This window comes from Pezoporus wallicus, unplaced genomic scaffold (assembly GCF_028554395.1).
Source record: "Pezoporus wallicus isolate ANWC-B61680 ecotype Strahan unplaced genomic scaffold, APGP_CSIRO_Pwel_v1 contig_8110, whole genome shotgun sequence".
NCBI classification, from domain to species: Eukaryota; Metazoa; Chordata; class Aves; order Psittaciformes; family Psittacidae; genus Pezoporus; species Pezoporus wallicus.
The window spans coordinates 437,355-461,478 of record NW_026641787.1 but is presented as its reverse complement, the minus strand read 5'-3'; the positions used below and the strand labels follow the sequence as shown (position 1 = coordinate 461,478).

General features: G+C 47.2%; 2 protein-coding genes across 2 annotated transcripts; one reads left to right on the top strand and one right to left on the bottom strand.

Moving 5' to 3' along the window:
- Positions 1-9,633: 9,633 nt before the first annotated feature.
- Positions 9,634-12,114, top strand: ATF4 (activating transcription factor 4). The gene is made up of 3 exons (XM_057425357.1): positions 9,634-9,853; positions 10,344-10,658; positions 11,173-12,114. The coding sequence occupies exons 2-3, from the start codon at positions 10,442-10,444 to the stop codon at positions 12,021-12,023; spliced, it is 1,068 nt and encodes a 355-aa protein (XP_057281340.1). The 5' UTR covers positions 9,634-9,853; positions 10,344-10,441; the 3' UTR covers positions 12,024-12,114.
- Positions 12,115-20,710: 8,596 nt separating this feature from the next.
- Positions 20,711-23,055, bottom strand: RPS19BP1 (ribosomal protein S19 binding protein 1). Its single transcript, XM_057425358.1, has 4 exons — positions 22,975-23,055; positions 22,749-22,892; positions 22,364-22,461; positions 20,711-21,381 (listed from the first exon to the last, which is right to left on the bottom strand). The coding sequence occupies exons 1-4, from the start codon at positions 23,021-23,023 to the stop codon at positions 21,247-21,249; spliced, it is 426 nt and encodes a 141-aa protein (XP_057281341.1). The 5' UTR covers positions 23,024-23,055; the 3' UTR covers positions 20,711-21,246.
- Positions 23,056-24,124: the final 1,069 nt, after the last annotated feature.

Sequence of the window (24,124 nt, the reverse complement as noted above, 5' to 3'; positions counted from 1 at the left end):
GTGGTGTTTTGGGATTTTTCCTTTAATCTGTTCTGTGCTAGATACAGATCATACAAGATCAAGCACGTTACACATCGTATGGAGCCTTATAGGAATAGCTAAAATGAGCTGCTTTGTGCAATCTGTGCCAGGCAATACAGCCTCAAGTTAATGCCCCTGGAAAGCCTAGAGCTTGCAATACATGTTTAATGTATGCAGTGGTTTGCACTTTTGCATAAAAGCTGTCCTGGCATGAACAGGGAGGAAAGATCAAAAGATACGGATTTGTTTAATGGAGTGAAGAAATAATTGAGGGGAGTCAGGGTAATTATTTCAAGTATGGAAAAGGTTGCTACAAAGAACAGCATAAATGGTTCTCCAGGCTGCAAAGACTCTCTGTCTCTCCTCTTAGCCTAAGGAACAAATGGCTTAGGAGGAAGATGAATTTTGGAAAAAGCAAAATATTTTGCGTGCTTTGTTATATAACCAGGGCCCTGTCCTGGAAATGAAGCAGTAAAATTACATTTTACTGATTTATTTTTGCCTGTCCTCATTTTAAACAAATAAAAAAATAAACTCCAGTCTGACTATCCTGTGGCTGATCTTAGGCTGGGGGAGAGGGGGAGAGGATGACTGTATCCCAAATATGAGATTATCATGCTAAAACATTGAACTAGAGGATGAATGTTTCTTTTCTTCCCCAAAGACTTCATCGCCTCTGAGGGGATTTTTAAGGTTTATTTTGATACTCTAAATTCTGGAAAAGATGCAGACAGCTGCTGCTTTTTAAATTTAGTTTCATGGAAAAAAGAGGGGCCTCTTCCAAATGAGAAGGCTCTCTTCCAGGTAAGATAAAATACAGTGGTCTGCTCCCTGCACTTGGGTGTGATTCGATGGCTCCAGAATGGCTCACTGAATCTGCAACTGGATCTTGAAACGTTGGGCTTTGCTCAGAGATGCAGCAAGCAATAAATGGGAGATTTCCCCTCCTGCCAGTGAAACTCAGTATTGGCTCCCAGCCCTAGGAGGACTGCTGCAGTCTAGACACTTGGGGAACTGTTTGAGGTATCTGGATCTTACCTTCTTTATCCTTGTCAGGCTGAGTTATGGTCTGAGAGATTTGACAAATATCCTCCCGCTCCGTTTTTTAGGATTCAACTTAAAACAGCTCTCATGTAACAAGTATGTCCTCTACACAATGGGGGATAGCACAGTCTAAATGTTTTCCAAATGTACTCTGAGAAGGGCAGCATTACCCACGAGTCACAGAGCCAGAAATGTGGTGGTGAGCAGGCTAATAATATCTTCATAGTATGTGATCCTGCGGAATACTGCAAAGGTAAGGCAAAAAAAGAGTGGTCTAACCAACAGGTAAAGCATAGAAGATCTGAAATCATTCTCTACATTAAAGCGTTCTCATCATTTTATGAATAGCAGGAGAGTGGGAGACAGAGTTTGGCTCGTGGAACTCAACTTTTCATGGTCTTAAGCTTTCCTAAGTACTCACGCAGAAGTCAGTTCTGAACAAAATCACTTTAAACACGCTAAAAGTGAGATTGATTTTTATTTTGCTGCCCTGGTTCAATCTCCCTGGCTCCAGTGGCTAAGTAGCTCTTTGATCTGTCTATTAACACTCAGTGCTAAGCTTCTCAGGGGAAATATATATATACACATCAATTCTAACCACATTCTTCGTGGAAAGCCATCTCTCACAAATAAGAGGCAAAAGTTGCTTGTCTGAGTTTTCAGGTTTGTTTTGGATCTTCTTTTTTAGGCAACAATTACTTTGGTGCAAGCCAACCCCTTCCCCTGCCCCTCAGCACGGTAGAATTGTCACTGATCCACAGAAGCACAGGAATGATACACTGTGCCATCAGTCATCCCACTACAATGATCCCAGTCCGGTAGGTCTCTCTTGTCTCATTCTGCTCAGCCTTCTAAAGAACAGAGACCTAACACGCAAGACACATGGGCATAGATGGCAAATGATCTTGGCTCTTCACATGTCCTGTCAGACACTGCTTCAAAGCTCACAATGCCCTGGCAGGCTCCTTACCCCCTTCAAAAGGCAAGAAGCAATCACTCCCGGAAGCAGTGTGGCAGCAAGACATTTTTGCCTTCAAGTTCTTAAATTTATTCAGCACAGAGGATAGTTACAGCCTTGGACTTGATAACTACTGCCGATTATACAGATAATACAGTCTGAATTATGTTCGACTCCTGCCTGTTCACAGCAGCAGCGGTACGCTGTCAGAGAGCCTGCGATGTGCTGAAGCAAAGGTAGAACAAGACAGGAATCCCATAAGCCACAGAGCTGCAGCTCCCATACTGCTTGTTAAGAGGGCATGTTGGCAGGGGCCCAGCTTCCTGGCATTCATGTGGAGGTTAGGTTTTGCTGAGGCAAGCGCGTGACCAAGGCACAAGCCTTCTCTTATCCAAATCAGTGCCTGTGGCTGTGAGAGAGACAGTAGAAATCATCTTGTACAATGAGCTAATGATTCGGATTAGGAATACTTCTCCTTTCTTTTTGTTTTTGTTTTGTAATTTATTTCTTATGTAAGAAGAGAAAATTCAGAAAAAGAATGATTCATCTTCAGTTTGTCACTTTGCATAACAAAAGAAGATGCCTGGTGTCACCAGCAGGCTGGACTTCCAAGTCTTGTGGCCTGGGACAGACTTCACCCTTCTGTGGTCAGACAGAGCCTGCCCTGCCTAGAGGAGACCTATATTTCTGATAAGTGCTCATCATCTAAATCAGTCTCACTGAGACTGCATGGCTAAGGTGAATAGCTCAAATGTTACCTTCCTGAACAGCACCTATGTTGCCTCAGCCCCAGTGATGTCTACTGTCATCATGATCCCAGTACAAGGCCTCAACAAAGTCTCTCCCTTTGAGTGCCAAAAGAGCAAGCCAGCAGTGCCTCCCTCCCCAGCAGAGGTGGGTTGCTGTGGCTGGTTTCTCAGGCACATCTGGCTTTGGCCTCCAAACAGCTCCCTCAGCACTCAAGCACAGAAACCTCCTCTTGTTAAAAGAACTGCAAACCTCTCTCACCATGTGCCACAGTGGTACCAGTAAGAGGGGCAGTGGATTGAGAAACCACAGCACCTATTCAATACAACACTTTGGCCACAAAGTCTTCTGCGACTATTACCTAGTTTGCCCATGGCCAATCCCCCTGTAACACATCTGAGGAGCCTCTGCTGAGGCCACCCACAAGCCCCTGTGCAAGTTCAGGGAGCAGAGCATTCTCCAAGTCTTCTGGAAGAATTTTCTTTCTGACATCGTTTGCAAACTCTAACAAGAGACCTTAGGAGGCAAAATTACAGTCATTTGGGAAAAAGCTATAAACGAAATGATATCTCAACTGCATCAACATCTGCCAAGACTTTCTCTCTCCTCCTCTGTAAACAAGTATATATTAAAACAGATTGAAGCCTGCTGGTAAATTCCAGCCACTGAGCAGCTGCTGCCTCTGAAGACTGGAGATATATTACTGAATAATGTCTGCAGCGTTCTTCCCCAAGGACCTGGGGAGCTACAGCCTCAATAGTGATTTATCCCCAGATGAGTTTCAGAGCTTCATGGGAACTAGCTGTTTTGTCAGTGTTCCTGCTGAAGCTCCCTGCCAGCATCAGAGATAAAGAGATCTCTCTCACACACAAGATATCCCCAGGATTCTGGTTCGTTTCATTAATAGGGTATACCTGTTCACAGTCTTTCCTCCCAGCCTTATCAAGACCCTCTGAAGTTATGTGAAGTTAATAACAAATCCCCAGTTGGAGCACACAGAGCATAGTCTGGTACTTCATCAGCCTTTCACTGTGCATCTCCCCTCACTGAACAATAACTCAAGCTCAAATAACCTTTCCACCCTCTTCAGATGAAGCTGCGAGTTTAGATGCCAGGTTCAGTTGTGCAGGGTGATGGCTACTGGAATGATAAAGGAAGGAGTCCTTGTGCTGACAAGTGTAAGGGGCACTGAGACAGTCAAAGACAAATCCACTGCAGTGACCACAGGCTGTTAACTCACTCACTGGTGTCTGTGGCTGTCTGAGATGCTGCAGTCTCATAATCCATATCTGCTTGTGAGGCCTCAGCTCTTGCTAGCTTCACACTGTCAGGAAGGAGGAAATGTGCATCACCACTCTCCTCTTCATCCTTTTGCACAGAAAGACACAAGGTTGGTTGGATTTGATGATCTTAAAGGTCTTTTTCAACCTAGCTGATTCTATGGTCGGGCAAAACCAGGCACAGGTACATGTTGGGCGGAGAAAAGATTCAGAGCAGCCCTGCGGAGAAGGACTTGGGGGTGTTGGTTGATGAGAAAATGAACATGAGCCAGCTTCAGCGTGCCCTCACAGCCCAGAAAGCCAACCATATCCTGGGCTGCATCAAAAGGAGCGTGACCAGCAGGTTGAAGGAGGTGATCCTGCCCCTCTACTCTGCTCTTGTGAGACCTCACTTGGAGTTTTGTGTGCAGTTCTGATGTCCTCAACATAAAAAGGACATGGAACTGTTGGAACAAGTCCAGAGGAGGGCCACAAGGATGATCAGGGGACTGGAGCACCTCCCATATGAAGACAGGCTGAGGAAGTTGGAGCTGTTCAGCCTGGAGAAGAGAAGGCTGCATGGAGACCTCATAGCAGCCTTCCAGTATCTGAAGGGGGGCTATAGGGATACTGGGGAGGGACTCTTCATTAGGGACTGTAGTGGTAGGACAAGGGGTAATGGGTTCAAACTTAAACAGAGGAAGTTTAGATTGGATATAAGGAGGAAGCTCTTTAATGTGAGGGTGGTGAGGCACTGGAATGGGTTGCCCAGGGAGGCTGTGAATGCTCCATGCCTGGTGGTGTTTGAGGCTGGGTTGGACAGAGCCTTGAGTGACATAGTTTAGTGTGAGGTGTCCCTGCCTATGGCAGAGGGGTTGGAACTGGAGGATCTTAAGGTCCTTTCCAACCCAAACCATTCTATGATTCTATGATTTTAAGGTACCTGGCATGTGCAACTCCAGCAGATGCTGAAAACATACAGATAAAGACATTTTGATATGCACTGAACACAGAGCTTGCAGTGGGGGTCACGTAAACTACAGCCCCATGGAGAACAACAGTTGACATGAGGTATGTTTCCATTCTTTTATTGCTTGGACAACTGGAAGGCTTTTGTTTGTATCCCACATGTGCTCATACACATGTGGGATTATTCTTGACCCCCAAGTCCTTTCATCATAATAAAATAAGGCTGGACAATGAAGTAACAAAAAAAATCCCCCAATGTTTGGAACAAAAGCCAGCCCTCTCCTCCCTCCCCTTGCACATATTTTTTGTTAAACATAATTTTCAACCAGTTGTAGCTTTGTTCGGGAAATTCATGCTTAGGCAAGTTACAAGTTGAAACTCACCTCCCTCTTACCAGATTTGCACAATGTTTTTACTTCTGGCAGCTGGCCACAGCCTGGCCAATTCTGAGTAACAAAGCCTCTGGAGGGCCATATTTTGTGAGCTAGCAGCATGTGCTTGGCATGCCCACATTTGTTCAGTAAAAAAAATGTAGGTGGACAATGAGGATTATTTCCATAGCTGACTAAAATAATTGAACTGTAAGTTGCAAAAGTAAATTGCAAATTTAATCCTTTTTTTTATTAGTCTCATTTCAAATGTCAGTGATATTTACATAACAGGACAGAAGGAGAAGACAGTGAGGGGGTGGGTAAGCAATGAATGACTTATTAGAGATTCATTTAGTGTACTAGTCCAAAACAAACGGGGTAGAGCATATGGTTAACTTATTTTCTGTTTGCGTGTAATCAAAGATGGACGCTAATACCTCCCAGCCTGATCTTTAATCATATATATTTGCTTTTCAATCGAGTTTTAAAATGGAATGTCTATAAAGCAATCCCTAAAGAGCTTGGTATGAGAATCTGGCAGAAAAGATCCTTCAGATATCTGTTTGTGCTGCATGAGGAGAGAAGCAACCGAGCACTGCGATTAGCCTGTGTTGTAGAGGCTGTAGGTAACTCTCCCTGAAAATTGTTCGAAGTGTCTAGCTGCTTTGCCTCATTCCTCCCTTCTGTTTCCTCAGCTCTCTGTCTCCAGGAAAAATTCCTGCTGGTCTCTGGAAATTCTTTCCTCACTGAAGTACGGGTCAGGCTTCCTGTCCTTTCTGATGGAAGGGTCAAAGAATAGAAATTATTACAAGAATCCCCTCAGGACTCACCTCACACTCATCCTTCTGCAAAGCAGGCAATGCTCCCTCCTCCCCAGCCACGCCAGCAGGGCTGAGGGCTGGCCAAAAGCCCATCTGACCCCTCTCCAGCACACCGAGGCTCAACGGGGGCCCAAAGCTGCCTGCCCAGTGAAACCATGGGGTGATGTCCCCTCCTGATGCAGTGTCTGCCAGCCCTCCTCCCTGGCTGCAGCTCTCCCAGCATTCCAGGAAAGAAAAGACATCTCCATCTCTGCTACTTCTGCTGGCTACCCTCCTGGCCCCAGCAATACATACTGCCCTCACTTCAATCCCCTGCTACAGAGGCCCATGACTACTTCCCCCCCTTGACAACCCCTGCGAGCATCCTATCCAGGCGGTCTAGACTGAGCGAGGAGATGTTACTATGGAAACATTGACGTCTTCCTTGTCTTTTGTGCACTTAATAACATAGTATTCAGCATGTTTATCTCCTGTATAGTTGCTGGTGGAAGAAGAAAACCTCTTCTCCTTTGCCACATTAATTTAAAAAAACCAAAACCCCAACAAACCAACCCATATATTGACCTTCATCTTAATGAAGGAGGAGGGTGAATGGAGGAGCATTGTTCCACCTCCTGGTGCTGCTGTTTGCCTGGAGGTGGCTTTCTGCAGTGCTGCACTTATCAGGGCAGTTCATCGCTCCCCAGCAAGGTCACTTTGGCCTCTCTCCTGCAGTGAGCTCTGTACTAGCCGCTCCTATCTCCTGCGGCTGGCCCCTCGCTTTCTGTGTCGGACTGGATCTTACTTATCACACCAGCTCTGTTTGCCGACGTACAGTAGCCAGGGCAGGAAAATAACATCCACAGTGCTAAAGCTGTTAACATGTCAGCAGGAGTTCACTGACCATGCACATAAATTAATCTTTATTCAGAAGCTACCTTTTTTGCTGTAAATTCAATTTTCTCCAGAGCTGCCAGGCTTCTTGACCTTCAAGCTACAAATATATTCGGTAATGCTGAAAAGGAATACTTTTTAGACACTTGAGTTAGTAGTGGGCTCTCTGCCTAGAAAATACTTGTAGATTTTTTCTTGTACAAGAAAAAACTACAAATATTTCAACAAAAATTCCCAAGGAGTTGTTACTTGGGCTTAAGGGAGTATCTTCTACCTCAGTCAAAAACCCTAACCACAAAGGAGAAACCTCCAACTTAATATGTGCAAATGCAGAGAGACAATTTATAAAGGAATTGCAGTTGAAATGAAAATTCATGCTTGTGAAATGATGTAGCAACAGTGATTCTGCAGTCCTTCAGAAAACACAGAAATACGCTGTTCACTAAATGGCTGGCTTCTCATTATGGGATTTTGCTTTTTGGATTGGAGATTGTTAAAAATGCAGACAAATTTCCACAAAAGTCTACAGAGAAAATGGAAACCACACAGCAAGGAAACCGGCAGATCTGGGCTAAGTTCCTCATTGCATGTTCCATTTTTTGCTTGCGTGATTCTTGCTCACACATACCCAGAGTCCTTTCAGAGAAATCTATAATTATCTTTACAAGATGAAGGCTTGGGTGTGTATAGAATTTCTGTTTATTTAGCTATGATTACAGTTGTACAATCACCTTTTCACTTAGAGCAGGGGCAAGCAGGTGAGACCTGGGAATGTGAAAGCTCTCCCTCAGCTAGTGAGGACAGGGAGATGCTGTCCACCCATCCAATCACCCACTTGGCTTCTTTAAAAGCTGCCGCATCCTCTAAGCTTTGCTTTGAACCAAGATCTGTCTGCTCTGTGGTGTATCTAATCAGAACAGTCATCTTAGATCGCTCAGTGGCTACTGTGGTATTTTCTGGCATTGGAGGACATTTTTCCCTGCCTCCTCCATTTTAATGAGTCATTCCAAAATCTGTGCTTGCATCTAGACAAAAAACAAACCAAGAAAAAAAAAAAACAACCCCCAAAACAAACTACTAAACAACATGGAGGAAAACCTGACTTTTTCATTCAGCAGTAGTGTTCAGCTTACTGATGTGAGTGACAGACTCTGCTTTTAGTGCTGATGGTAACATCAGCCTGCTAAAAGTAAAAACTGGGTCACGCCTGTCCTCACAAATTATCAGCCAAGCTGTTTAATGAGTTCCAGGCAGTTACACCTGAGCAAACTCAGTGAAGGCCATGGCTTTATACAAATACTACTGAGGGCCTAACTGGAAAATAGAGGAGCCTTTCATAGAAGTAGGTGAGAGCAAGGTGACCTGCAGGATGATAAAGTTTGAGCAAGCGAGGGCTGACCACAGCACTCAGAGGTGACGGTGTGCTGGTTGGGAACATGGAAAAGCAACTGTTTGAAACTGGATAACTCTGACATAGTAAGGAAGCACATAGGTACCGATCACTGGAGCTAACCGATGCTTGACTGACCCCAGTGAAATGATGAGGGGACTGAAACTAGCAGAAAACTCTTGACTCCTGTGAGTTTCCTGCTGGGTTAGCTGGCTGAGCTGGCTCGCTGAGGCAGATCTCACAGAGCAGACAGGAACAGGAATGGAGAAGGTTGCCTTCTTTCCTAGCATCAAGCTGATTTAGATCAGATAAAACATAATGTGAAACCGCACTTTAAAAACTTTCCTAAGTGACACTGCTCTTTAGAGCTGCGAAGCTATGTAGGTTATCCATTAATGCTCACATTGGTCTGAGTAACATCTGAACAGAGAAGCAACTGTGTCAGTGTGAAACTGCATGGCAGGAGAGGAAGTTTGGAAATTCTGGGGAACAGCCAACTTCATTTTTCAGCATTTGCATGGGTTAAAGGCATTAATTAGACTCATGCTCTCCGCTGCTCAGGAGCACAGATCTGCATGACCGCTCCAGGTCGGAACTGCGCCATAGCAGCTGAGAAGCACCCTCACACAGGCAAACACACAGCCTGTGCCCTGAAACAGCCATAATCGAAGTGCTGCACGTGTGAGGCAGGCAGGGAGAGAAGGCGATGCTGTCCTGGGCTGACACGTTATCTGGTGGAGCAGGAGGCCATGGCGCCCACTGCCTCAGCACGTCAGGGGAGCCATGCCAGCGCTTTGGCCTGAGCAGCAGCTGTCAGCCCCAGCCTCACCTCAGCAGGACTCTGTAGAGAGAACAAAAGGGGCTGTTGGAAACCACAGGGACACACACACACACGAACGGGACAGGTCAGCGGGGGCGCAGGGCTGCGGTGATGGGCGCACTGACAGCTCCAGCACATCACCCCCGCGACCCCTACCGCCGCCATTTCCCTGCCCCTGCACTACCCCCTTCTCTCCTTGCCCCCTCCACAGCTGGCCTCCTCTGGGCCCTGGCCAATAACAGCTCTACGTGCACGTGAACAACTCGTCTCTAGCCAATGAGAGGGCCCCTTCCCACGTGGCGGTCTGCGTGCGACCTCCTGTCAGCCCCTCGTTACTATATAAGCGCGGCGCGCGGGCGGTGTCGCCTCATTGTCCGCCTGAGCTTTGATGAGAGAAGTGGTCGTGCGAGTGTCTGGGCGCGCAGCAGCTTCCCGCGCGGCGCGGAACGGAGCAGCCTCCCCTCCCCTAGCCGCCATGGCTCTTTAAGGGCGGCAGGGCCAGCGGCGGCATTGGCCAGTGCAGCAGGCGCAGCAGCAGCGGCGGCGGCCTCAGCACACCCCCGGCATCTGCAACCATGGCGTGAGTATTGTGTGTGAGGGACGGGGAATTCCTCTTGATAATCGCCCGCTTCTCCCCTTAAGGGGGCTTGGAGTGGGGTGTTTTATCGCTTAACACGGTAATGGATGGTATCACCCGGGAATAAAAGCATCGGGGTGAAGGGTGTCCTTGTGGGGCTCAACGTGCTCGGGGCGGAGGGTGTCAGAAATGGGAGGAAATGCCGCTTCAAAAGAAATGACGAAAAATTCCTATGTCATACTCATCCTTCGAGAAAGCTCGATTGTTAAAAGTTCGGGATTTACCCATTTCATGCGGCGCACCCGTGCCCATATTTGGGCATGAGGAAGCCGCACGGCCCTCGGTGGGAGAAGCGGGAGCCTAAGAGGAGATATGGAAGGGGTAAAGATGTTGCGTTACGTGCAAACCGCAGTCCCCAAAGCGGGTGGTATAGCTTTTAAAGACACACTATATCGGTCAAACAAGTACTGATGGATCTAAGTTTAATTCGCAGGTTTTTCAAGGCATCGCACAGCAGCATTGCTGTAGTCGACAACAAAGCCCTCTACTTGTCTGCATCCTTTGACATCAAAGCATTAAAAACTGACGAAGATGAGCCTCTTGAACAACGAGATGCTGTTGGGGGATTTATTATCCCCCTTCAGCCAGCCGTGTTCGGTGGCTGAGGAAAGTCTGGGACTCCTCGATGACTACCTGGAGGTGGCCGAGCCCCTCGGTTCGCATGGGTTCTCCAGCGACAAGGCTAAGGCAGTCTCCTCCAACTGGCTTGCTGTGGACAGTTTAGGCAACACCATAGATAGCAGCCAGGGTAAGGTGTTACTTAATGCAGCAGTTAAAATGGCGTGTAATGTTCTAGGGGGGGGGGGGGAGATAAGCAGCTTTTTTGTAAGTGTGAAGGCAACCTCACATGCATACTTGTGCGTGAAAGAATGTGTACTACATAGCTTACACAGTTAAGAAACGGCTAGTTATGGGGCTGGTGTATGGTAAAGTGACACTTCTGTTGCCCTTTTAATAACACACTGCCTGTTACAGTGCTGTTTCCCAGCCAGAACCAAGTGTGGCGGTGTGTTTCAAATGGCCTTGAATTCTTCTGGCCTTGGAGTAAGGAGAATGGAATGCTGGGATGCTGGCAGGCTCCCTTGTACCCTGCAGTGTTCTGCAGTTAAATGGCAGATTTTTTTTTTCTTCTGGTTGATTTCTTTTGTTTGTTTTTTTTTTTTTTCATGTGAGGGAGAGGTTGGGCGTTAAATACGAGCTGCTAGATAACGTTCAGATGCTTGAACTGGTTTACTGAAATGGCAATTCCTTTTTTTGTGCAGAGGATGCCTTCTCTGGCATGGAGTGGATGGTGGAGAAGATGGATCTGAAGGAATTTGATTTTGATGCCCTGTTAGGTGTGGAACATCTGGAAGCCACCGTCTCACCAGACGAGCTGATGGCCACGTTGGAAGACACGTGTGATCTCCTATTTAACCCTGCCATCCCAGAATTCCACAACAAAGAACCTCCACTGATAACAGACCTTATCACCCATCTCCCTGAATCACCCATTGGTGTAGATCCAGTGGCCCCATTGGCTTCCCTTTGGTCTTTTCCCCTCTCCCCAGGGTCTCTGACTTCCACTCCAGACCACTCATTTAGCTTAGAACTTGGTAGTGAAGTGGATGTTCTGGAAGGCGAAAGAAAACAGGAGGGCCCTGCCTTTGTGGTAGTGATCACCAAGTCTGAGAAAGAGGAGGAGAACCATTCCGATGATAGTGGAATATGCATGAGCCCAGACTCTTACCTGGGAACACCCCAGCATAGCCCTACCAATTCAGTTGGATCCCCCAATGACAACCAGTTCCCTGCAGAAACCAGCTGTGGCTCTGTGCAGGCCAAACCCTATGATCATCCTGCAGAGAGGGTAGTGTCAGCGAAGATAAAGGGAGAAAAGAAAATAGATAAGAAATTGAAAAAGATGGAGCAGAATAAGACTGCTGCCACACGTTACCGGCAGAAGAAGAGGGCAGAACAGGAGGCACTTTCTGGGGAGTGCAGAGAGTTGGAGCAGAAAAACCAGGCCCTGAAGGAGAAGGCAGATTCCCTTAGTAAGGAAATTCAGTACTTAAAAGATCTGATCGAAGAGGTCCGCAAGGCCAAGGGCAAAAGAGCTAGAGTCGCTGAGTAGGGTAGTCAGCAGTTTTTATGTGCATGTATATAAGCTTGCTGCTAAGGCTGTGTATTGCTGTCTAATAAATTATTTTATAGTAAACTTTAAATTGCAGTGTGAGGTAACTGACTACCCGTGAAACAGGTGCACCACACCTAGGTGTAAATGCAAACCTCTTGGACTACTCAGGTTTTCATGGGAGAATGCTGTGTAACACTGAAGTGCTGCTGGGTGGTGGAGGCAGTGTGGATGTTGAATGTGCTTTGAAGTTCAAAGGATGACTGATGTGGGTTGTGGCTACGATTTACACACATTTTAATAGATGCATGCACCACTATGAGGGGTATTATACTGAGGTGCCCTAAGTTTTCCCATAGTAAAGGCATAGTCCTGTTAAAGAATTTTATCTTCAGGAGTTCATTGAAGGTAATACTGGTGGAAGGTTCAGACTTGCCAGAACTGAACATTCTGAGGGAGGTGAGTGGGGATGTAAAACATGATGGGAAAGCTCAGTAGTTGTGAAAATGAGTTTAAGGAATAAGCAGCTTGCTGGGAGCTTGTGGAGCAGGCAGTGGCTCTCCTGAACTGGCACTTTGGGTTTCTTATCTTCCCTGTTGATCAGCAGATGCCCAAAACAGGAGGGGGTGTGATTCTTGTTTCAGGGTGGTGGGGTTGGGGTAGGAATTGCTCTTGTGCTGTGGTAGATGAACTGGACTGAATGGGTGGGGTTGCTCTTGGTAATGTCCATGATGGAAATGTGAAGGACTTGGGAGGCATCTCCAGGCTGCCTCCAAGGAGTCAAATCTTAAGGTGTGCATGCAAATTTGGCTTTTTACCAAGGAGCAGATGAGTTTGTTAATATAGCCCTACTCCCAAGTTAGCTGTGCAGCTGGTGTGGGGAAGGTTCCCTGGTGCTCTGGAGTAGGGTGTGTATGCTGGGGATATGGGTCGGAGTTGACAGCAACCGGCAGCCTGGCTCCTGGGGTTCGTGTTGCTTGGCAGAGCCACGGTAGACGAGTTGATGCCCTGGTGCTGGAGTGTGGCAGCAGAAAAACCTTAGCCTTGCTGTGATGGTGTCTATTAAACACCGCAGAGAACTTGGGTAGGCAGGAGCCTGTGTAGCAGGGTGGTTTCTGCTTGTGGATGTTAATTGTTGCCCTTCAATTACTGGGTAAATTTATAGTCCAGCCACTCAATGCAAGGAATTTTTTGTGCTTGATTCTCGTGAGGTTCTGAAGATGGGCGAAGTTCCACATTCAGCGTGGCTGTGCTCTGCTGATAGAAGCTTCAGGATTTGGGACGTGCCATTTTTAATCATTTTGTGTATGGTTTTTTTTCCTTTTCTTGGCCACTGATAACCAGATTTAGCAGCACCTGATCTCTGCTTGGTTTGTTGGAGCCAGCATCCTTCCCCAGGGGGTTAAGATTTCTTTTCGCTTGCACTGACACGACTCTGGAAGCTGCCCAGCTCAGACACTGCAGGTCCCAGCCTGACTGGCAGGGAGGGCTGAGCAGGCCAGCCTTGGTGGTGACTGGCCACCAAGACCTGTCTGTACTTACAGCTGGTTGCCTGAGTGACGTGGATGCTATTCCCTGTTGGGAGTTAGGGCTCGTGCCACATAGGAAGTAGTGTGGATAATTAAGACCATCAGTGGGTAGCCCAGACTCCTCACCTTCATGAGAGCATCTGCCTCTTGCCTCCTGAGCAAGCACTTTGACTCTGATGTGCTGTATAAATAAGAAGCACTCCAGCCTGGCAGGCACGGTAAGGTCCTGCTTGAAGCGCTGCTTTGTTCTCCAGAGCTTACTGGCAACTGCATGCAAGGAACTGCTCTGATTTGGGAAGTAGCACAACATAGTAGATACCTTGAGATCAGCCGGACCTGCCAGACCGGGGATGGGGATAACTAGAGGCAAGAAAGCCCAGTGAGCAGGACAGTCTTTCCTTTGATGGGTCAGATCTGTACCCTAGATGGCAACTGGTTGGTCTCAGCTGAGCCACGGAAAACAGTATAAGTGGTGTGAAAGTATGAGCATGTGGCTTCTCTGTGCAGGGCAAAACCCTCCTCTCCTCCCCAGACTGATCCCCTTTGCCAGCCACAGGGCAACCATCTCCAGTTCTCAGAGCCGTTGCAAATTCTGCTTAAACCTGGCAGCAGCCCATACTCGGCTCACCCAAAGCCTGGAAAGATTGCCAGGACATATCCCACACCCCATAGCAGGACTGTGTGTGAGCCACCCCTCACTAAAATCGATTTCTCTTTGAGTCCATGCTCTGCAGGCAGATGAGGCAGTGTCTGTGGCGGCCAGTTGATACATGATGATGGTTTCTACAGCCCTCCAGAGAGTACGTAGCTCCAGTTTACTAATTGCACTCACTCCAGGGAAGGCAGGTCAGAGCTGGAACAGGAGACACGGAATGCATGATGCACATGTGCTGCTTTGCTCTCTGCCCTATATCCATGTGTGTGTTTTACAGGACTCCTTACAGGAGAACCAGAAACCTGTCCTTAAAAATCTGTCGGCGTTATTATGCTGAGGCTCTGAGCCTGCAGCTCTGCAGAGGCAGCCGGTATGGCAACCTTATGCAACGCCTTCTGAAATGACGCCGCGTTTCCATACTTAGTAACTTCGTTAAGATTTTTACACTGCCTAGAGATTAGGGCTGACTCTTCCTCTGCATTTGTTGCTTAGGCTTCTCCTCCAGGCTTGTGTTGCGCACAGCCAGCATCACGCCACTTGGCACTGCAGCTCAGTGGCACGTCCAGCCTGCTGCAAGAGGCAAGGAACACTGAGGACACCATCACGTAACAAACTCCAGCCTGCGGGAGAAAAGGTCTGACAGCCTCCTCCCTGGTGACTGATCTTACACTTTGCACACTTCAGGAGCCGTCTTTTCTCCAAATGTGCTTCAGTTGAATCCTTGCAGCTTGCATACTGTGTGACACCATGTCCAGAAATGTAGTGCATGAAATGCAGGCCTTACCCACCCCTGGAGGAGCCCGGTTCTACGTACTTGGAAGCAGGAGAATTCCCCAACCTACATTATATAAAAGCTATTTGAATCTGAAGTTGCCAGATGGGATTTCTGTCTCACTTATTTTCGCTCTGAATTTATTCTGAATTTATTCACTGCCCTTTAGGACAATGAAGTGGCCTTCACGTGCACAGCATGCATGACCCTCATGCTCCTGATCCCTTACCTGATTTTGTACTTCATGGTAAACAGGAGTCCAACATTCCTATACATAAACACCACCCAGCAGTTCACTGCTGGCAGAGATGCTCTGACAACATACGGACCCTTCTCACGAGCTTGTTTCTGCTCTTATCACAGTATCGATAACCACTTCCCTCTTTGCCCTGCCTTTGGAAAGACCCAGTCGCTTGCACTTCTCCTTGCAAACAGAAAGAGGAAACCACCACTCCTTTGCACGCCTGTGTGGAGAACCAGACGCACCTCTGCAGCATGCATAGGAAAATAAATCCCCAGTTGCAGCTTTGGAGAACAAAGACAGAATGATGATGAAGTCTTCCAAATAGCTTTTGCCCTGGCAGGAAGCACAGGAATAGCTGCAAGGACAGGCTGTCCTTCGGGAGATGAATGCTCCCCCTGTACTCCTGAGCTGCACTGGTAGAACAGAAATGTGAGTTATTCTGATCGGAACAATTCCACATGGGGTAGTCTGGCCATAGCCCTCTCTCCCCCAGTGCCAAAGCCTCTGAAGAGGAGTCATATTCCTTTTGGAAAAATATATTCCTTGTCTTGCTTGTGATACCCACAGCCCTGTTAAGTATTGCCTCACCTTTTCTTTAGGTATGGTTTAGCTTCTGTTCATGGCATATCCATATACTTTCTCCGTTTTGAGATGTCCCTTGCTTTCACAACCCTCACTGTTGTATAGTCACCCTTCTCCACTTACTAAACCCAGTTCATGATTCAGAAAGCCATTTTTTCCAGGGTGGGAAATCTATATATTTTTTGGCCAGAATAATGCCAGTTTTCTTTATCTTTCCATAAACTTAGGCCTTCAAAACCAACAGGATCTATATAGTCCTTCCTATATGCATAGTTTCATGTTGTGCATACTCATTTTTTCTTAACAGAGTTCAAGTGCCATATGGAGACAATCTAACTTCCTCTGTATTCATACCCTTATATTCCTGCTGTATTCATACCCTTGCTGTATTCATACCTGTATGAATGTATTCATACCCTTGCTGTGCAGTCCAGCACATACACTCCTGTTACTCTTCATTTCCAGTCCAAAGACAGTTTTGGGGTCTTACCATAAGACCCACGCATTGCTGGGCCAAAAAAATCATCATAGAATCACAGACCGGTTTGTGTTGGAAGGGACCTTAAAAGCTCATCCAGTTCCAATCCCCTGCCACCCGCAGGGACACCTGCCACTAGAGAAGGTTGCTCTAAGCCCTGTCCAGCCTGGCCTTGAACACTGCCAGGGATGGGCAGCCACAGCTTCTCTGGGCACCCTGTGCCAGGGACTCACCACTCTCACAGGGAAGAATTTCTTCCTAATGTCTAATCTAAATCTCCCCTCTGTCAGTTCAAAGCCATTCCCCTTGTCCTATTACTACATGCCCTTGTAAAAAGTCCCTCTCCAGCTTCCCTGTAGGCCTCGTTAGGTACTGGAAGTTTTTCTAAGGTCTCCACAGAGCATTCTTTCCCCAGGCTGAACAACCCCAACTCATCTTTGCTGTCTTTCCCATCGAAATGCTTCAGGCCCATGAGTTTGACCTTGTGAATTAAAGGAGGCATTCAGTCCCCTGACCTAGGCAATACCATTTTGGCTGCTCAGGTATGCCAGGTATGCTGCCTTTGCATTATTTTCAGTGCAGTCATGCAGTGTCACAAGCCACTGAACGAAGCTACGTCTACCCACAAACTCCAGTTTCCCTATTCCATAGGTGCTAGCCGCCTCTAATTTCTCCTTCAGCTGCTCTTTTCGTCTCTTTTACACGTACACACCCTTTTAAAAGATGGCAGGGAGCGAGTTCCAAGCGCAGCAAACACGTCAGCTTCATTTATATAGGGCAGAGAATCTCCTCGTCCTGTACCTCCTCTCCATGTCCATTGTTGCGCATGTGGAGCCTGAGAGAGAGACCTACTCTTTACCTCCTATTGAAGGAGATAAATGATCCTGCTGGCACACAAACGGTGCAGCTCAGGACAGACCAGCTTGGCGAGATCACTGGTTTGCCCTGCCAACAGCTAATTCATCCAGAAAAAGGTGCGTGTCACCCTGTAGACAGCTGCAGAGCAACCTCCATGCTTTTTATTTCCCCTGCCCCCACCAGTTAGTGGTTGGCACTGTTAATCCTATTTAATGTAACTATGGATAGACACGCAAACCTTTAATCCGTTTCAAACCTACTAACCCTTCAGCCTGCCTTGGCTGGAGTTCAACAGCCTGTCTTCTTTTACACTCCTCATTTTTAGCTGGATTGATGGGTCTTCAAATGAGAAACTTCCTTGTGCTGTAACTTTCCTTTTGTGAGTTATTCAGGGCACTGCTTCTGTGCACCCTTTCTACAACAACCAGTCTCTTACCCAAGGGGTTCCAGAGCCTGTCAGTGCTGTAGGTGCTGACGCTGTGTTGATCATCAGCAAGACTGGAAGGGGAGCCAGTAATGAAAAAGAAACCAGAGGCTGAGATTCCCAAAGGCTCCATCTCCCTGCTTCCCCTTTTCCCCCCAATTTCCCCCCAGCTTTTTCAGTGTTTTTTTTTAAAGCCTGAATGTTTGCCTGAGCTTGCTTTCTAGTCTCTTTTTATTCATTGTCAACCACGTTTGTTACTGCTGTGTCATTTCAGAGGCAAGAAGTTGGTTAGTGCCCAGAGCAAACATGTTTTCTTGGTTTACATTTGCGGTCCTCCCCTCTCCTTGTATATGCAACATTGATGTTAGCTGTTGTTGTTTCCTATGCTAAAGAAATAAAGACTTGCTGATAGAGCGGAGGCTGTATCAGCTTACATTAGCTTGTACCCATCCGAACAAATTTTCCTGTTTGCTTTCCGCTCACGTAACGAAGGAGAAAGAAGTCATTAATGGGCTTGATGAATCTTATTCACAGTAAGCTAGCTTAACGCCGAGCATCTGGGAACCATTTTGCCTCCTCTAAACTGTCTTCCTGGGAAGGTTCTACCACATTAATAACACTTCAGAGCTTTTATTTGCATTTATATTAAATCTGCTGCTGCTGCTGCCTCCCATTACGATTCCCTGCTGCGTGTGGGTGAAGATGCACTGTAAGATGGCACACTCCTCCTTCTTCCCCAGCTCAGCCACCTCTATTTTCTGCTGCAGGATGCTCAGCTGGTGTCGCAGAGCTGGGAAGAGAGCCAGCAGCCTGATGAGCTCAATCAGCACGCAGCCCTCACACCGCAGCAGTGGGATGTCTCCCTGCGCTACCGCTCACAACCGCACGGGAGGGTAATGCCAGGTCCAAGGGTTGAGGGCTGCTAGGAAAAGCAGCTATGGCAGCGGCTCCTTCTGTAACTTCCTCTTCTCTTTTACAAGGGCCGGAAAAGTCTCTGCAAGGAACAGAGAGATGGCACAGGCTGCTCCAAGAGAGCCACCTCCTCAGGTCCCAGCACAGCCGAGGAGCTGGCATGATCGAGGCATGACTAGACCATAACACAGACAGTTGGGAGTATAAGGAGATGCTTAGCTTCAGCTTATCGCAAGGCACATGCCACTCACTGGTCCTTATTCTCCCGCTAGCTTAGAAGACATTCTCCTCAGGGGCCAACTCCTGCCACAGTGTGCAGGCGGCACTGCTGTTCTTTCATAGGATCTCCTACTCTCCTGGAGAGAGAAAAAATCAAGGCAGAACATGCTAGATCTTTGCCCTTGTGGAAGATGGTTTATCTAGAGCCACCCGCTCACTTCTGCTTGCATTTCCTGCCTCCTGCAAAAAAAAATCTAATTTATTTAAGGATACTGTTGGCTGTACAACCAAGGTTTGATTTCAGATGGCAAAATCAAGTCTGTCAGGTAGCTTTGCCCTCTTCAACAATACAACATCTCATGGCATACAGCCACAAGAAGTATGGTGATTATTTGTGTTGGCTCTAATAGTCTTTCCAGCCAGTAATGAGAGCCACCATCCAATTTTAAAACTCCACAGATCTGGGTGTTATTATCCTTGGGGAAAACTGCCATGGGCCATGCTTTAAAGTTCCTCATTAACCAAAAGAACAACTTTACTGTTTGCTTACATTTGCAAGCAAACAAGCTGGGTTTTGCACAAAGAGAGTGAACCACATTACCTTAGTGCTTCTCTCTGATGGTTTTGCTTTCCTTAGCCTGCAGAAGGGCCCAGGAGCTGAACAACCACAGAAACAAGCCTGTGTAGGAGGAACTGGTAGAGGAAGGGGGGTTAACATGAAGGATGTCTGCAAGGTTAAAGGAGCTGCCAAATGCTGAAGATGAGGGCTTGAAACAAAACAACATCCCAGAAATCTACCTTTCAAACCTGAAATTGTGGCACATCCAGCTTTTTCACATTGTTAATTGTCTCTGTGACACCTCCACACAGAGCTGTGTTAGACCAGCTCACATACACTGCAGCGTGTACAGAGGTTTTAAGGAGACACGTGCTGTATACACATTTTGCTCAACTACTTTTTCAAACACTGTTTCCATTCTTTCAAGAAGCAAAAGGTCATTCTCTTTTTTTTTTCCATGTTTTTTTTTTTAAATTTGGAAGCAAGATCAAACTGAAAAAGAAGGGACTTGGTCTTTGAACTGTTCTATTTTTACCATTTTTGGCTGCAGATAGTTGAACTTGATCCCATTACAAGAAATCTCCTCCCATTCACTATTACACAATTTCCAGTACATGCACTTCAGGATGTTCACTACTTTCCCTGTCTGGGCCTCATACATCTGGGTGACCTTCCCTCCCATGCAGACAAGAGAGGAAGAATGCAACACAGGTGACACAGACTTCAGACAGCATCAGGAATTATAATCAGAAGGCAGGGAACGGATACCAAATTCCTGACAGTGCTAACATCCAAGCACCTGCTGCTCAGGTCAACCAAGCCTCTTGTAATCAGAGTCTAATCAGAATTTGGCATTAGTCCTTCTTACCTTTTTTACAGACTTCCCATCTTTCCAGGTAAGGGGCAGCAAAGGGCAGTGGCTCCCCGAAGCAGCACATTTAGTGGTTTAGTGTGGAAGTGTTTGGAACAACATCCCCACCTGCCGGGCCTTCTCTTTGTTGCAGCCGGCAATTTAGCAGTAGTCTGATAGGAAAAGACCTTCCCTTCAACCCAGCACCACAACTCTGGCTCAGATTTTAACTTGGTGCCGAGACTGACGTTGGGTTAAAACCCCTTCTGGATACAGGGGCTGGCAGCGCCCAGGAGCGGTGCCCTCCTAGCGTGGCTGAACCTCAATGGGAGGCTCAGGGATAAGCATGCAAAGGACAACTTTCTCCATGTGAGAGCTCTTCCTTGGAGACTGGGAGTAGGCAAAACAGGGGAGTCATCTCCATTCCAACCTACACTTTTTGAAGGCCTGAGTGTGTCAGAAAGAAGATTAAATACATGTGTCAACATGAATCAGGCCATTTACACAACTGAATCATCCTGAAGAGAGGGATGCCTGGATCAGAACAGATCCGTCTTCATCAAATGTAGCCTGTCATAATAATCACTATTAAAAAGGCAAAGAGAGGTGGTGTCTACAACAATTATTTAATCAAACAACATATAAAAACATTTTACAATGACTGAAAAACCTGACAGAGGCTGTAATAAGAACAGAAGCTGCAAGGCTACTCAGGTTTAACATCCTTCCCTTTGTGGGTACCTACTGTGGGTCCAAAACACTTCTCTATTCAGATGCAATACTTTAAATGGTCCTTGCTAATAACACAAGTAGCAGAAGCCTTACATCATGAAGAAGGGAACAAGACTTATATTTGGCTTGGTCTACCCTTCTACATTAAGAAGGCAAGGCATGGTGGCTGGAGGGAGGTAATTATAAAGACAACGTATCTCGGAGCCAAGAGAACCTCCATAGCTCTAGCTGGCCAGTGTCAAGTTCTGCACAGATGCAGAGCTGCTCTGCAAGCCTAACATTAAAGCACTTGCTGACAGAGGCACATCTCTGATGTCTCATCTCAAACACACAGAGGAAATGGCCAGTCCAGTGTGCCAAGCACTCAGCTACAGAAAGACTGGAGCTGTGAGAATCCCTGTCATGTTGTTTATGGTATCCCAAAGTATTCCCTCTCAAATTTACGGAAGTCTTCCTCAGTAAAGACAGTGCCCTCAGGCTTCTTCTTTGCTGCCTTCTTTGGAGGCTGATCTTTGGCCTTCCTGCCTCTGTTCTGAGCAAGAACCTTCAGATGATAAAAAAAAAAGAAAAAAAAAAAAGGAAAAATCCCAGTCATTGTTATCCAGACCAAACCACAAAAATGGTGATTTTCAAGCTCACTGCTGCATCCTGGCTGTTCCACTAATCCCCTGCTATATCCCAGAATGCCTCCAAAGTGAGAGGCAATCACCAATGTCAACTAAAGCAGGTCACTGGGACAACAGCAAATACCAATTTAGTAATTGGAGTCAAATATGAAAACTGCTCTTTGGTAATCATCACAGAGATAGAAACACTTATTTAAATTCAGACCTTTCTGAAACTATGACTTTCTTTTATCCTGTCTCTCCAGGATAAACCTCAGTTGATGGAATTCCCTCTACATTTTCTAATACACTGTCACCTCCTTTCACAATTTCCAGCCTGAGAAACACTGGCTTAAACCACTTGGTTTATATAAGTTAACAGCCTGCATCTCATAAAAATAGCCCAAGATTCTAGTAGTGTCAGCTATTCTCCTCTTCAAATCCTGTCATGGGACTTCCTTTTGTGGAAGAACACAGGTTAAATTCTCAGGTTATGAGAAACATCGTTCAAGATGCTAAGAAATTCCCATTACATGAGCCAGCAGCACATCTGGTTCCTTGCAAAACAGCCTCCAGCTACAGAGGACAGTTTGATCAACAGCAAGAAGGCCTGAACCAGGGCTTCTTTGACAGCTGAAGCTATGACATATCTTTGGTAATTAAGAAAAGCCAACGGCTGTCAGTACATTTTAACTAGTATAAGAGAACATCATAGGGGACAATGTATCAACGAGATGATAAGCATGTCACTTTGTTTTAGTATGTTACTTTGTCACTGCACACAGAAATTCCTCAAGGCTGCTTGCTGACCGAAACTTATCTTCTTTGCACGGGGTCTAAGCTGGAAGATCCGGGAATGACCCCCATTCACCTGTGTTCCTCAACAGAAGCAAGACCCCCAAACAGAAGTGACCATCTTACTTTTTCCGTGACTGCTCTGTTTGCAACAAGTCGTCCTTTCAACATGTACTGCAGATTTTCTCTCAAGTGATTGACAGCCTTCTTCTTATGATACTCCTCTAGGTCAAAGCAGAATGGGACACAACACATCAGCTGTGCATCCAGGCAGCATGCAAGGGCAGACACAGGAGGAGAGCAAGGCCCCGGGAGAAAGAAGCAGCACTACAGCTCAGGGACAAGTGTGCATCCATAGATATGGCTGTGATGAAGTAAGGAACACCAGGAGGATGGGATGGGTACAAACGGCTGAGGCTGGCTGCGGGACACCGTAAGAGGGCGCGGTGCGAGGGCGGTGGAGAGCGGCAAAGCCGCTTCTCCCTCCTCCCAGAGCCGAGCCGGGACTCACCTATTGCCGACTTCACGACTCTGCCCTTGACTGTAGCCCCGTTCCTGCCGGGCTCCGGCGCCCTCTTTCTCCGCCCGGCAGCACCCGCCGCCTTGAGGCCATTCCTCCCGCGCTGGAGCCCCGGCGGCGGCGCCTTTCCCCGGCCTGAAGCGGGCAGGGGGATGGAGTTACCCCAGCCGTACACCGAGAATCACCCTCCCCACACCCCCGCTCCTCACCACCTCACCCGGCACCTCCAGCAGCTCCAGGCCCCGCCGCAACAGGGAGGCCGACATGACCGGCGGTCAGCTTCCGGCTCGTCACCTCCGCCACTTCCGTCTCCCCGGCGGCACGCTTCCGGCACCGTGCCCGGACGGGCGCACATGCGCGGGGGGGAGCTCCGGCAGGCCTTGGCAGGGGAGGTTTGTGGCGCCATGTTGTACGGACATCACCTCACCTCAGGCACGTCCTCAGCTCGCGTCGCGTACAGCGGTTGCGGCAGGTTCTTGCTGGTGGTCCTTTGTTACCGTTCCTCTGCACTGTGTGTTCCGCAGGTCCCCTCTGTTGGGGCCACTGCAACAGTGCCACGCCTCTAAGGGGTCCTTGCCGTCACAGGTATAAGAACAGTAACAACAGGCCAGGAGGAAAGCAGTGGTGTCGTGTTTTGTCTTGGTGAGGCCGCAAGAAAAGCCTCCGAGCTAGGCTCCTCTCAGGCATAGAAGTTCCCTCTGCCATAAATTGCATCTATTATTCAGTATTACTTTGTTTATTTAAAGCTCTCTTTCCTCATTTTTGCCCTAGAGACTTGATGCTAGTATCTGCTAAATTTAGCTATCATCTGAATAAAGCTTACTCAGTTACAGCCAGTGCAGGCAATAATAAGCTAACACTGAAGGAGAGAGGTTCATTCTCCCTCAGGCACGTCCTGCAGGAGAAGGTGGTACAAGGGGCTCTTACTGTTTCTCATAGTAATAATCTCCTAACAGGCAAGTTATAATACATAATAACAGTTAAACCTCGGTTCATTAAAAGGCATTCATTCTCTGAAAATTGTTCTCCAGCCTCCACAGATGTCACCTCAGTGCGTGTCCTTTTGCTGTTCATTCTCTTCTGAATCCCTCCCTGTCCCAGCATCCAGTGTCAGAAGCTCTTGGTGTGATGGTGCTAATACATTCTTTTGGGCAGGACTTACTGGGTGCTTATCCCCAGCTTCAGGGCGGGGGAACATTAACCCTTTACTGCTTGTTCAGCATGTCACTCTTTAATTTTCTTTTTACAGTAATCTGAACTTTTTTTTTTAAATTGATCTGAGGGGACAGTCACTGGGTGTGTAGCACAGGGCACTTACCCATTTTCTCGTTTTCTCTTAGTAGCTACTGGAGGGTAGAGCTTGCTCA

Coding starts and splice junctions, on each gene's coding strand:
- RPS19BP1 (XM_057425358.1), bottom strand. CDS start 23,023: ATGTCGGCCTCCCTGTTGCGGCGGGGCCTGGAGCTGCTGGAGGTGCCG. Junction 22,462..22,748: donor AGTCGTGAAGTCGGCAATAG/GTGAGTCCCGGC, acceptor GCTTTGACCTAG/AGGAGTATCATAAGAAGAAG. Junction 21,382..22,363: donor ACAGAGCAGTCACGGAAAAA/GTAAGATGGTCA, acceptor TATCATCTGAAG/GTTCTTGCTCAGAACAGAGG.
- ATF4 (XM_057425357.1), top strand. CDS start 10,442: ATGAGCCTCTTGAACAACGAGATGCTGTTGGGGGATTTATTATCCCCC. Junction 10,659..11,172: donor CACCATAGATAGCAGCCAGG/GTAAGGTGTTAC, acceptor TTTTTTGTGCAG/AGGATGCCTTCTCTGGCATG.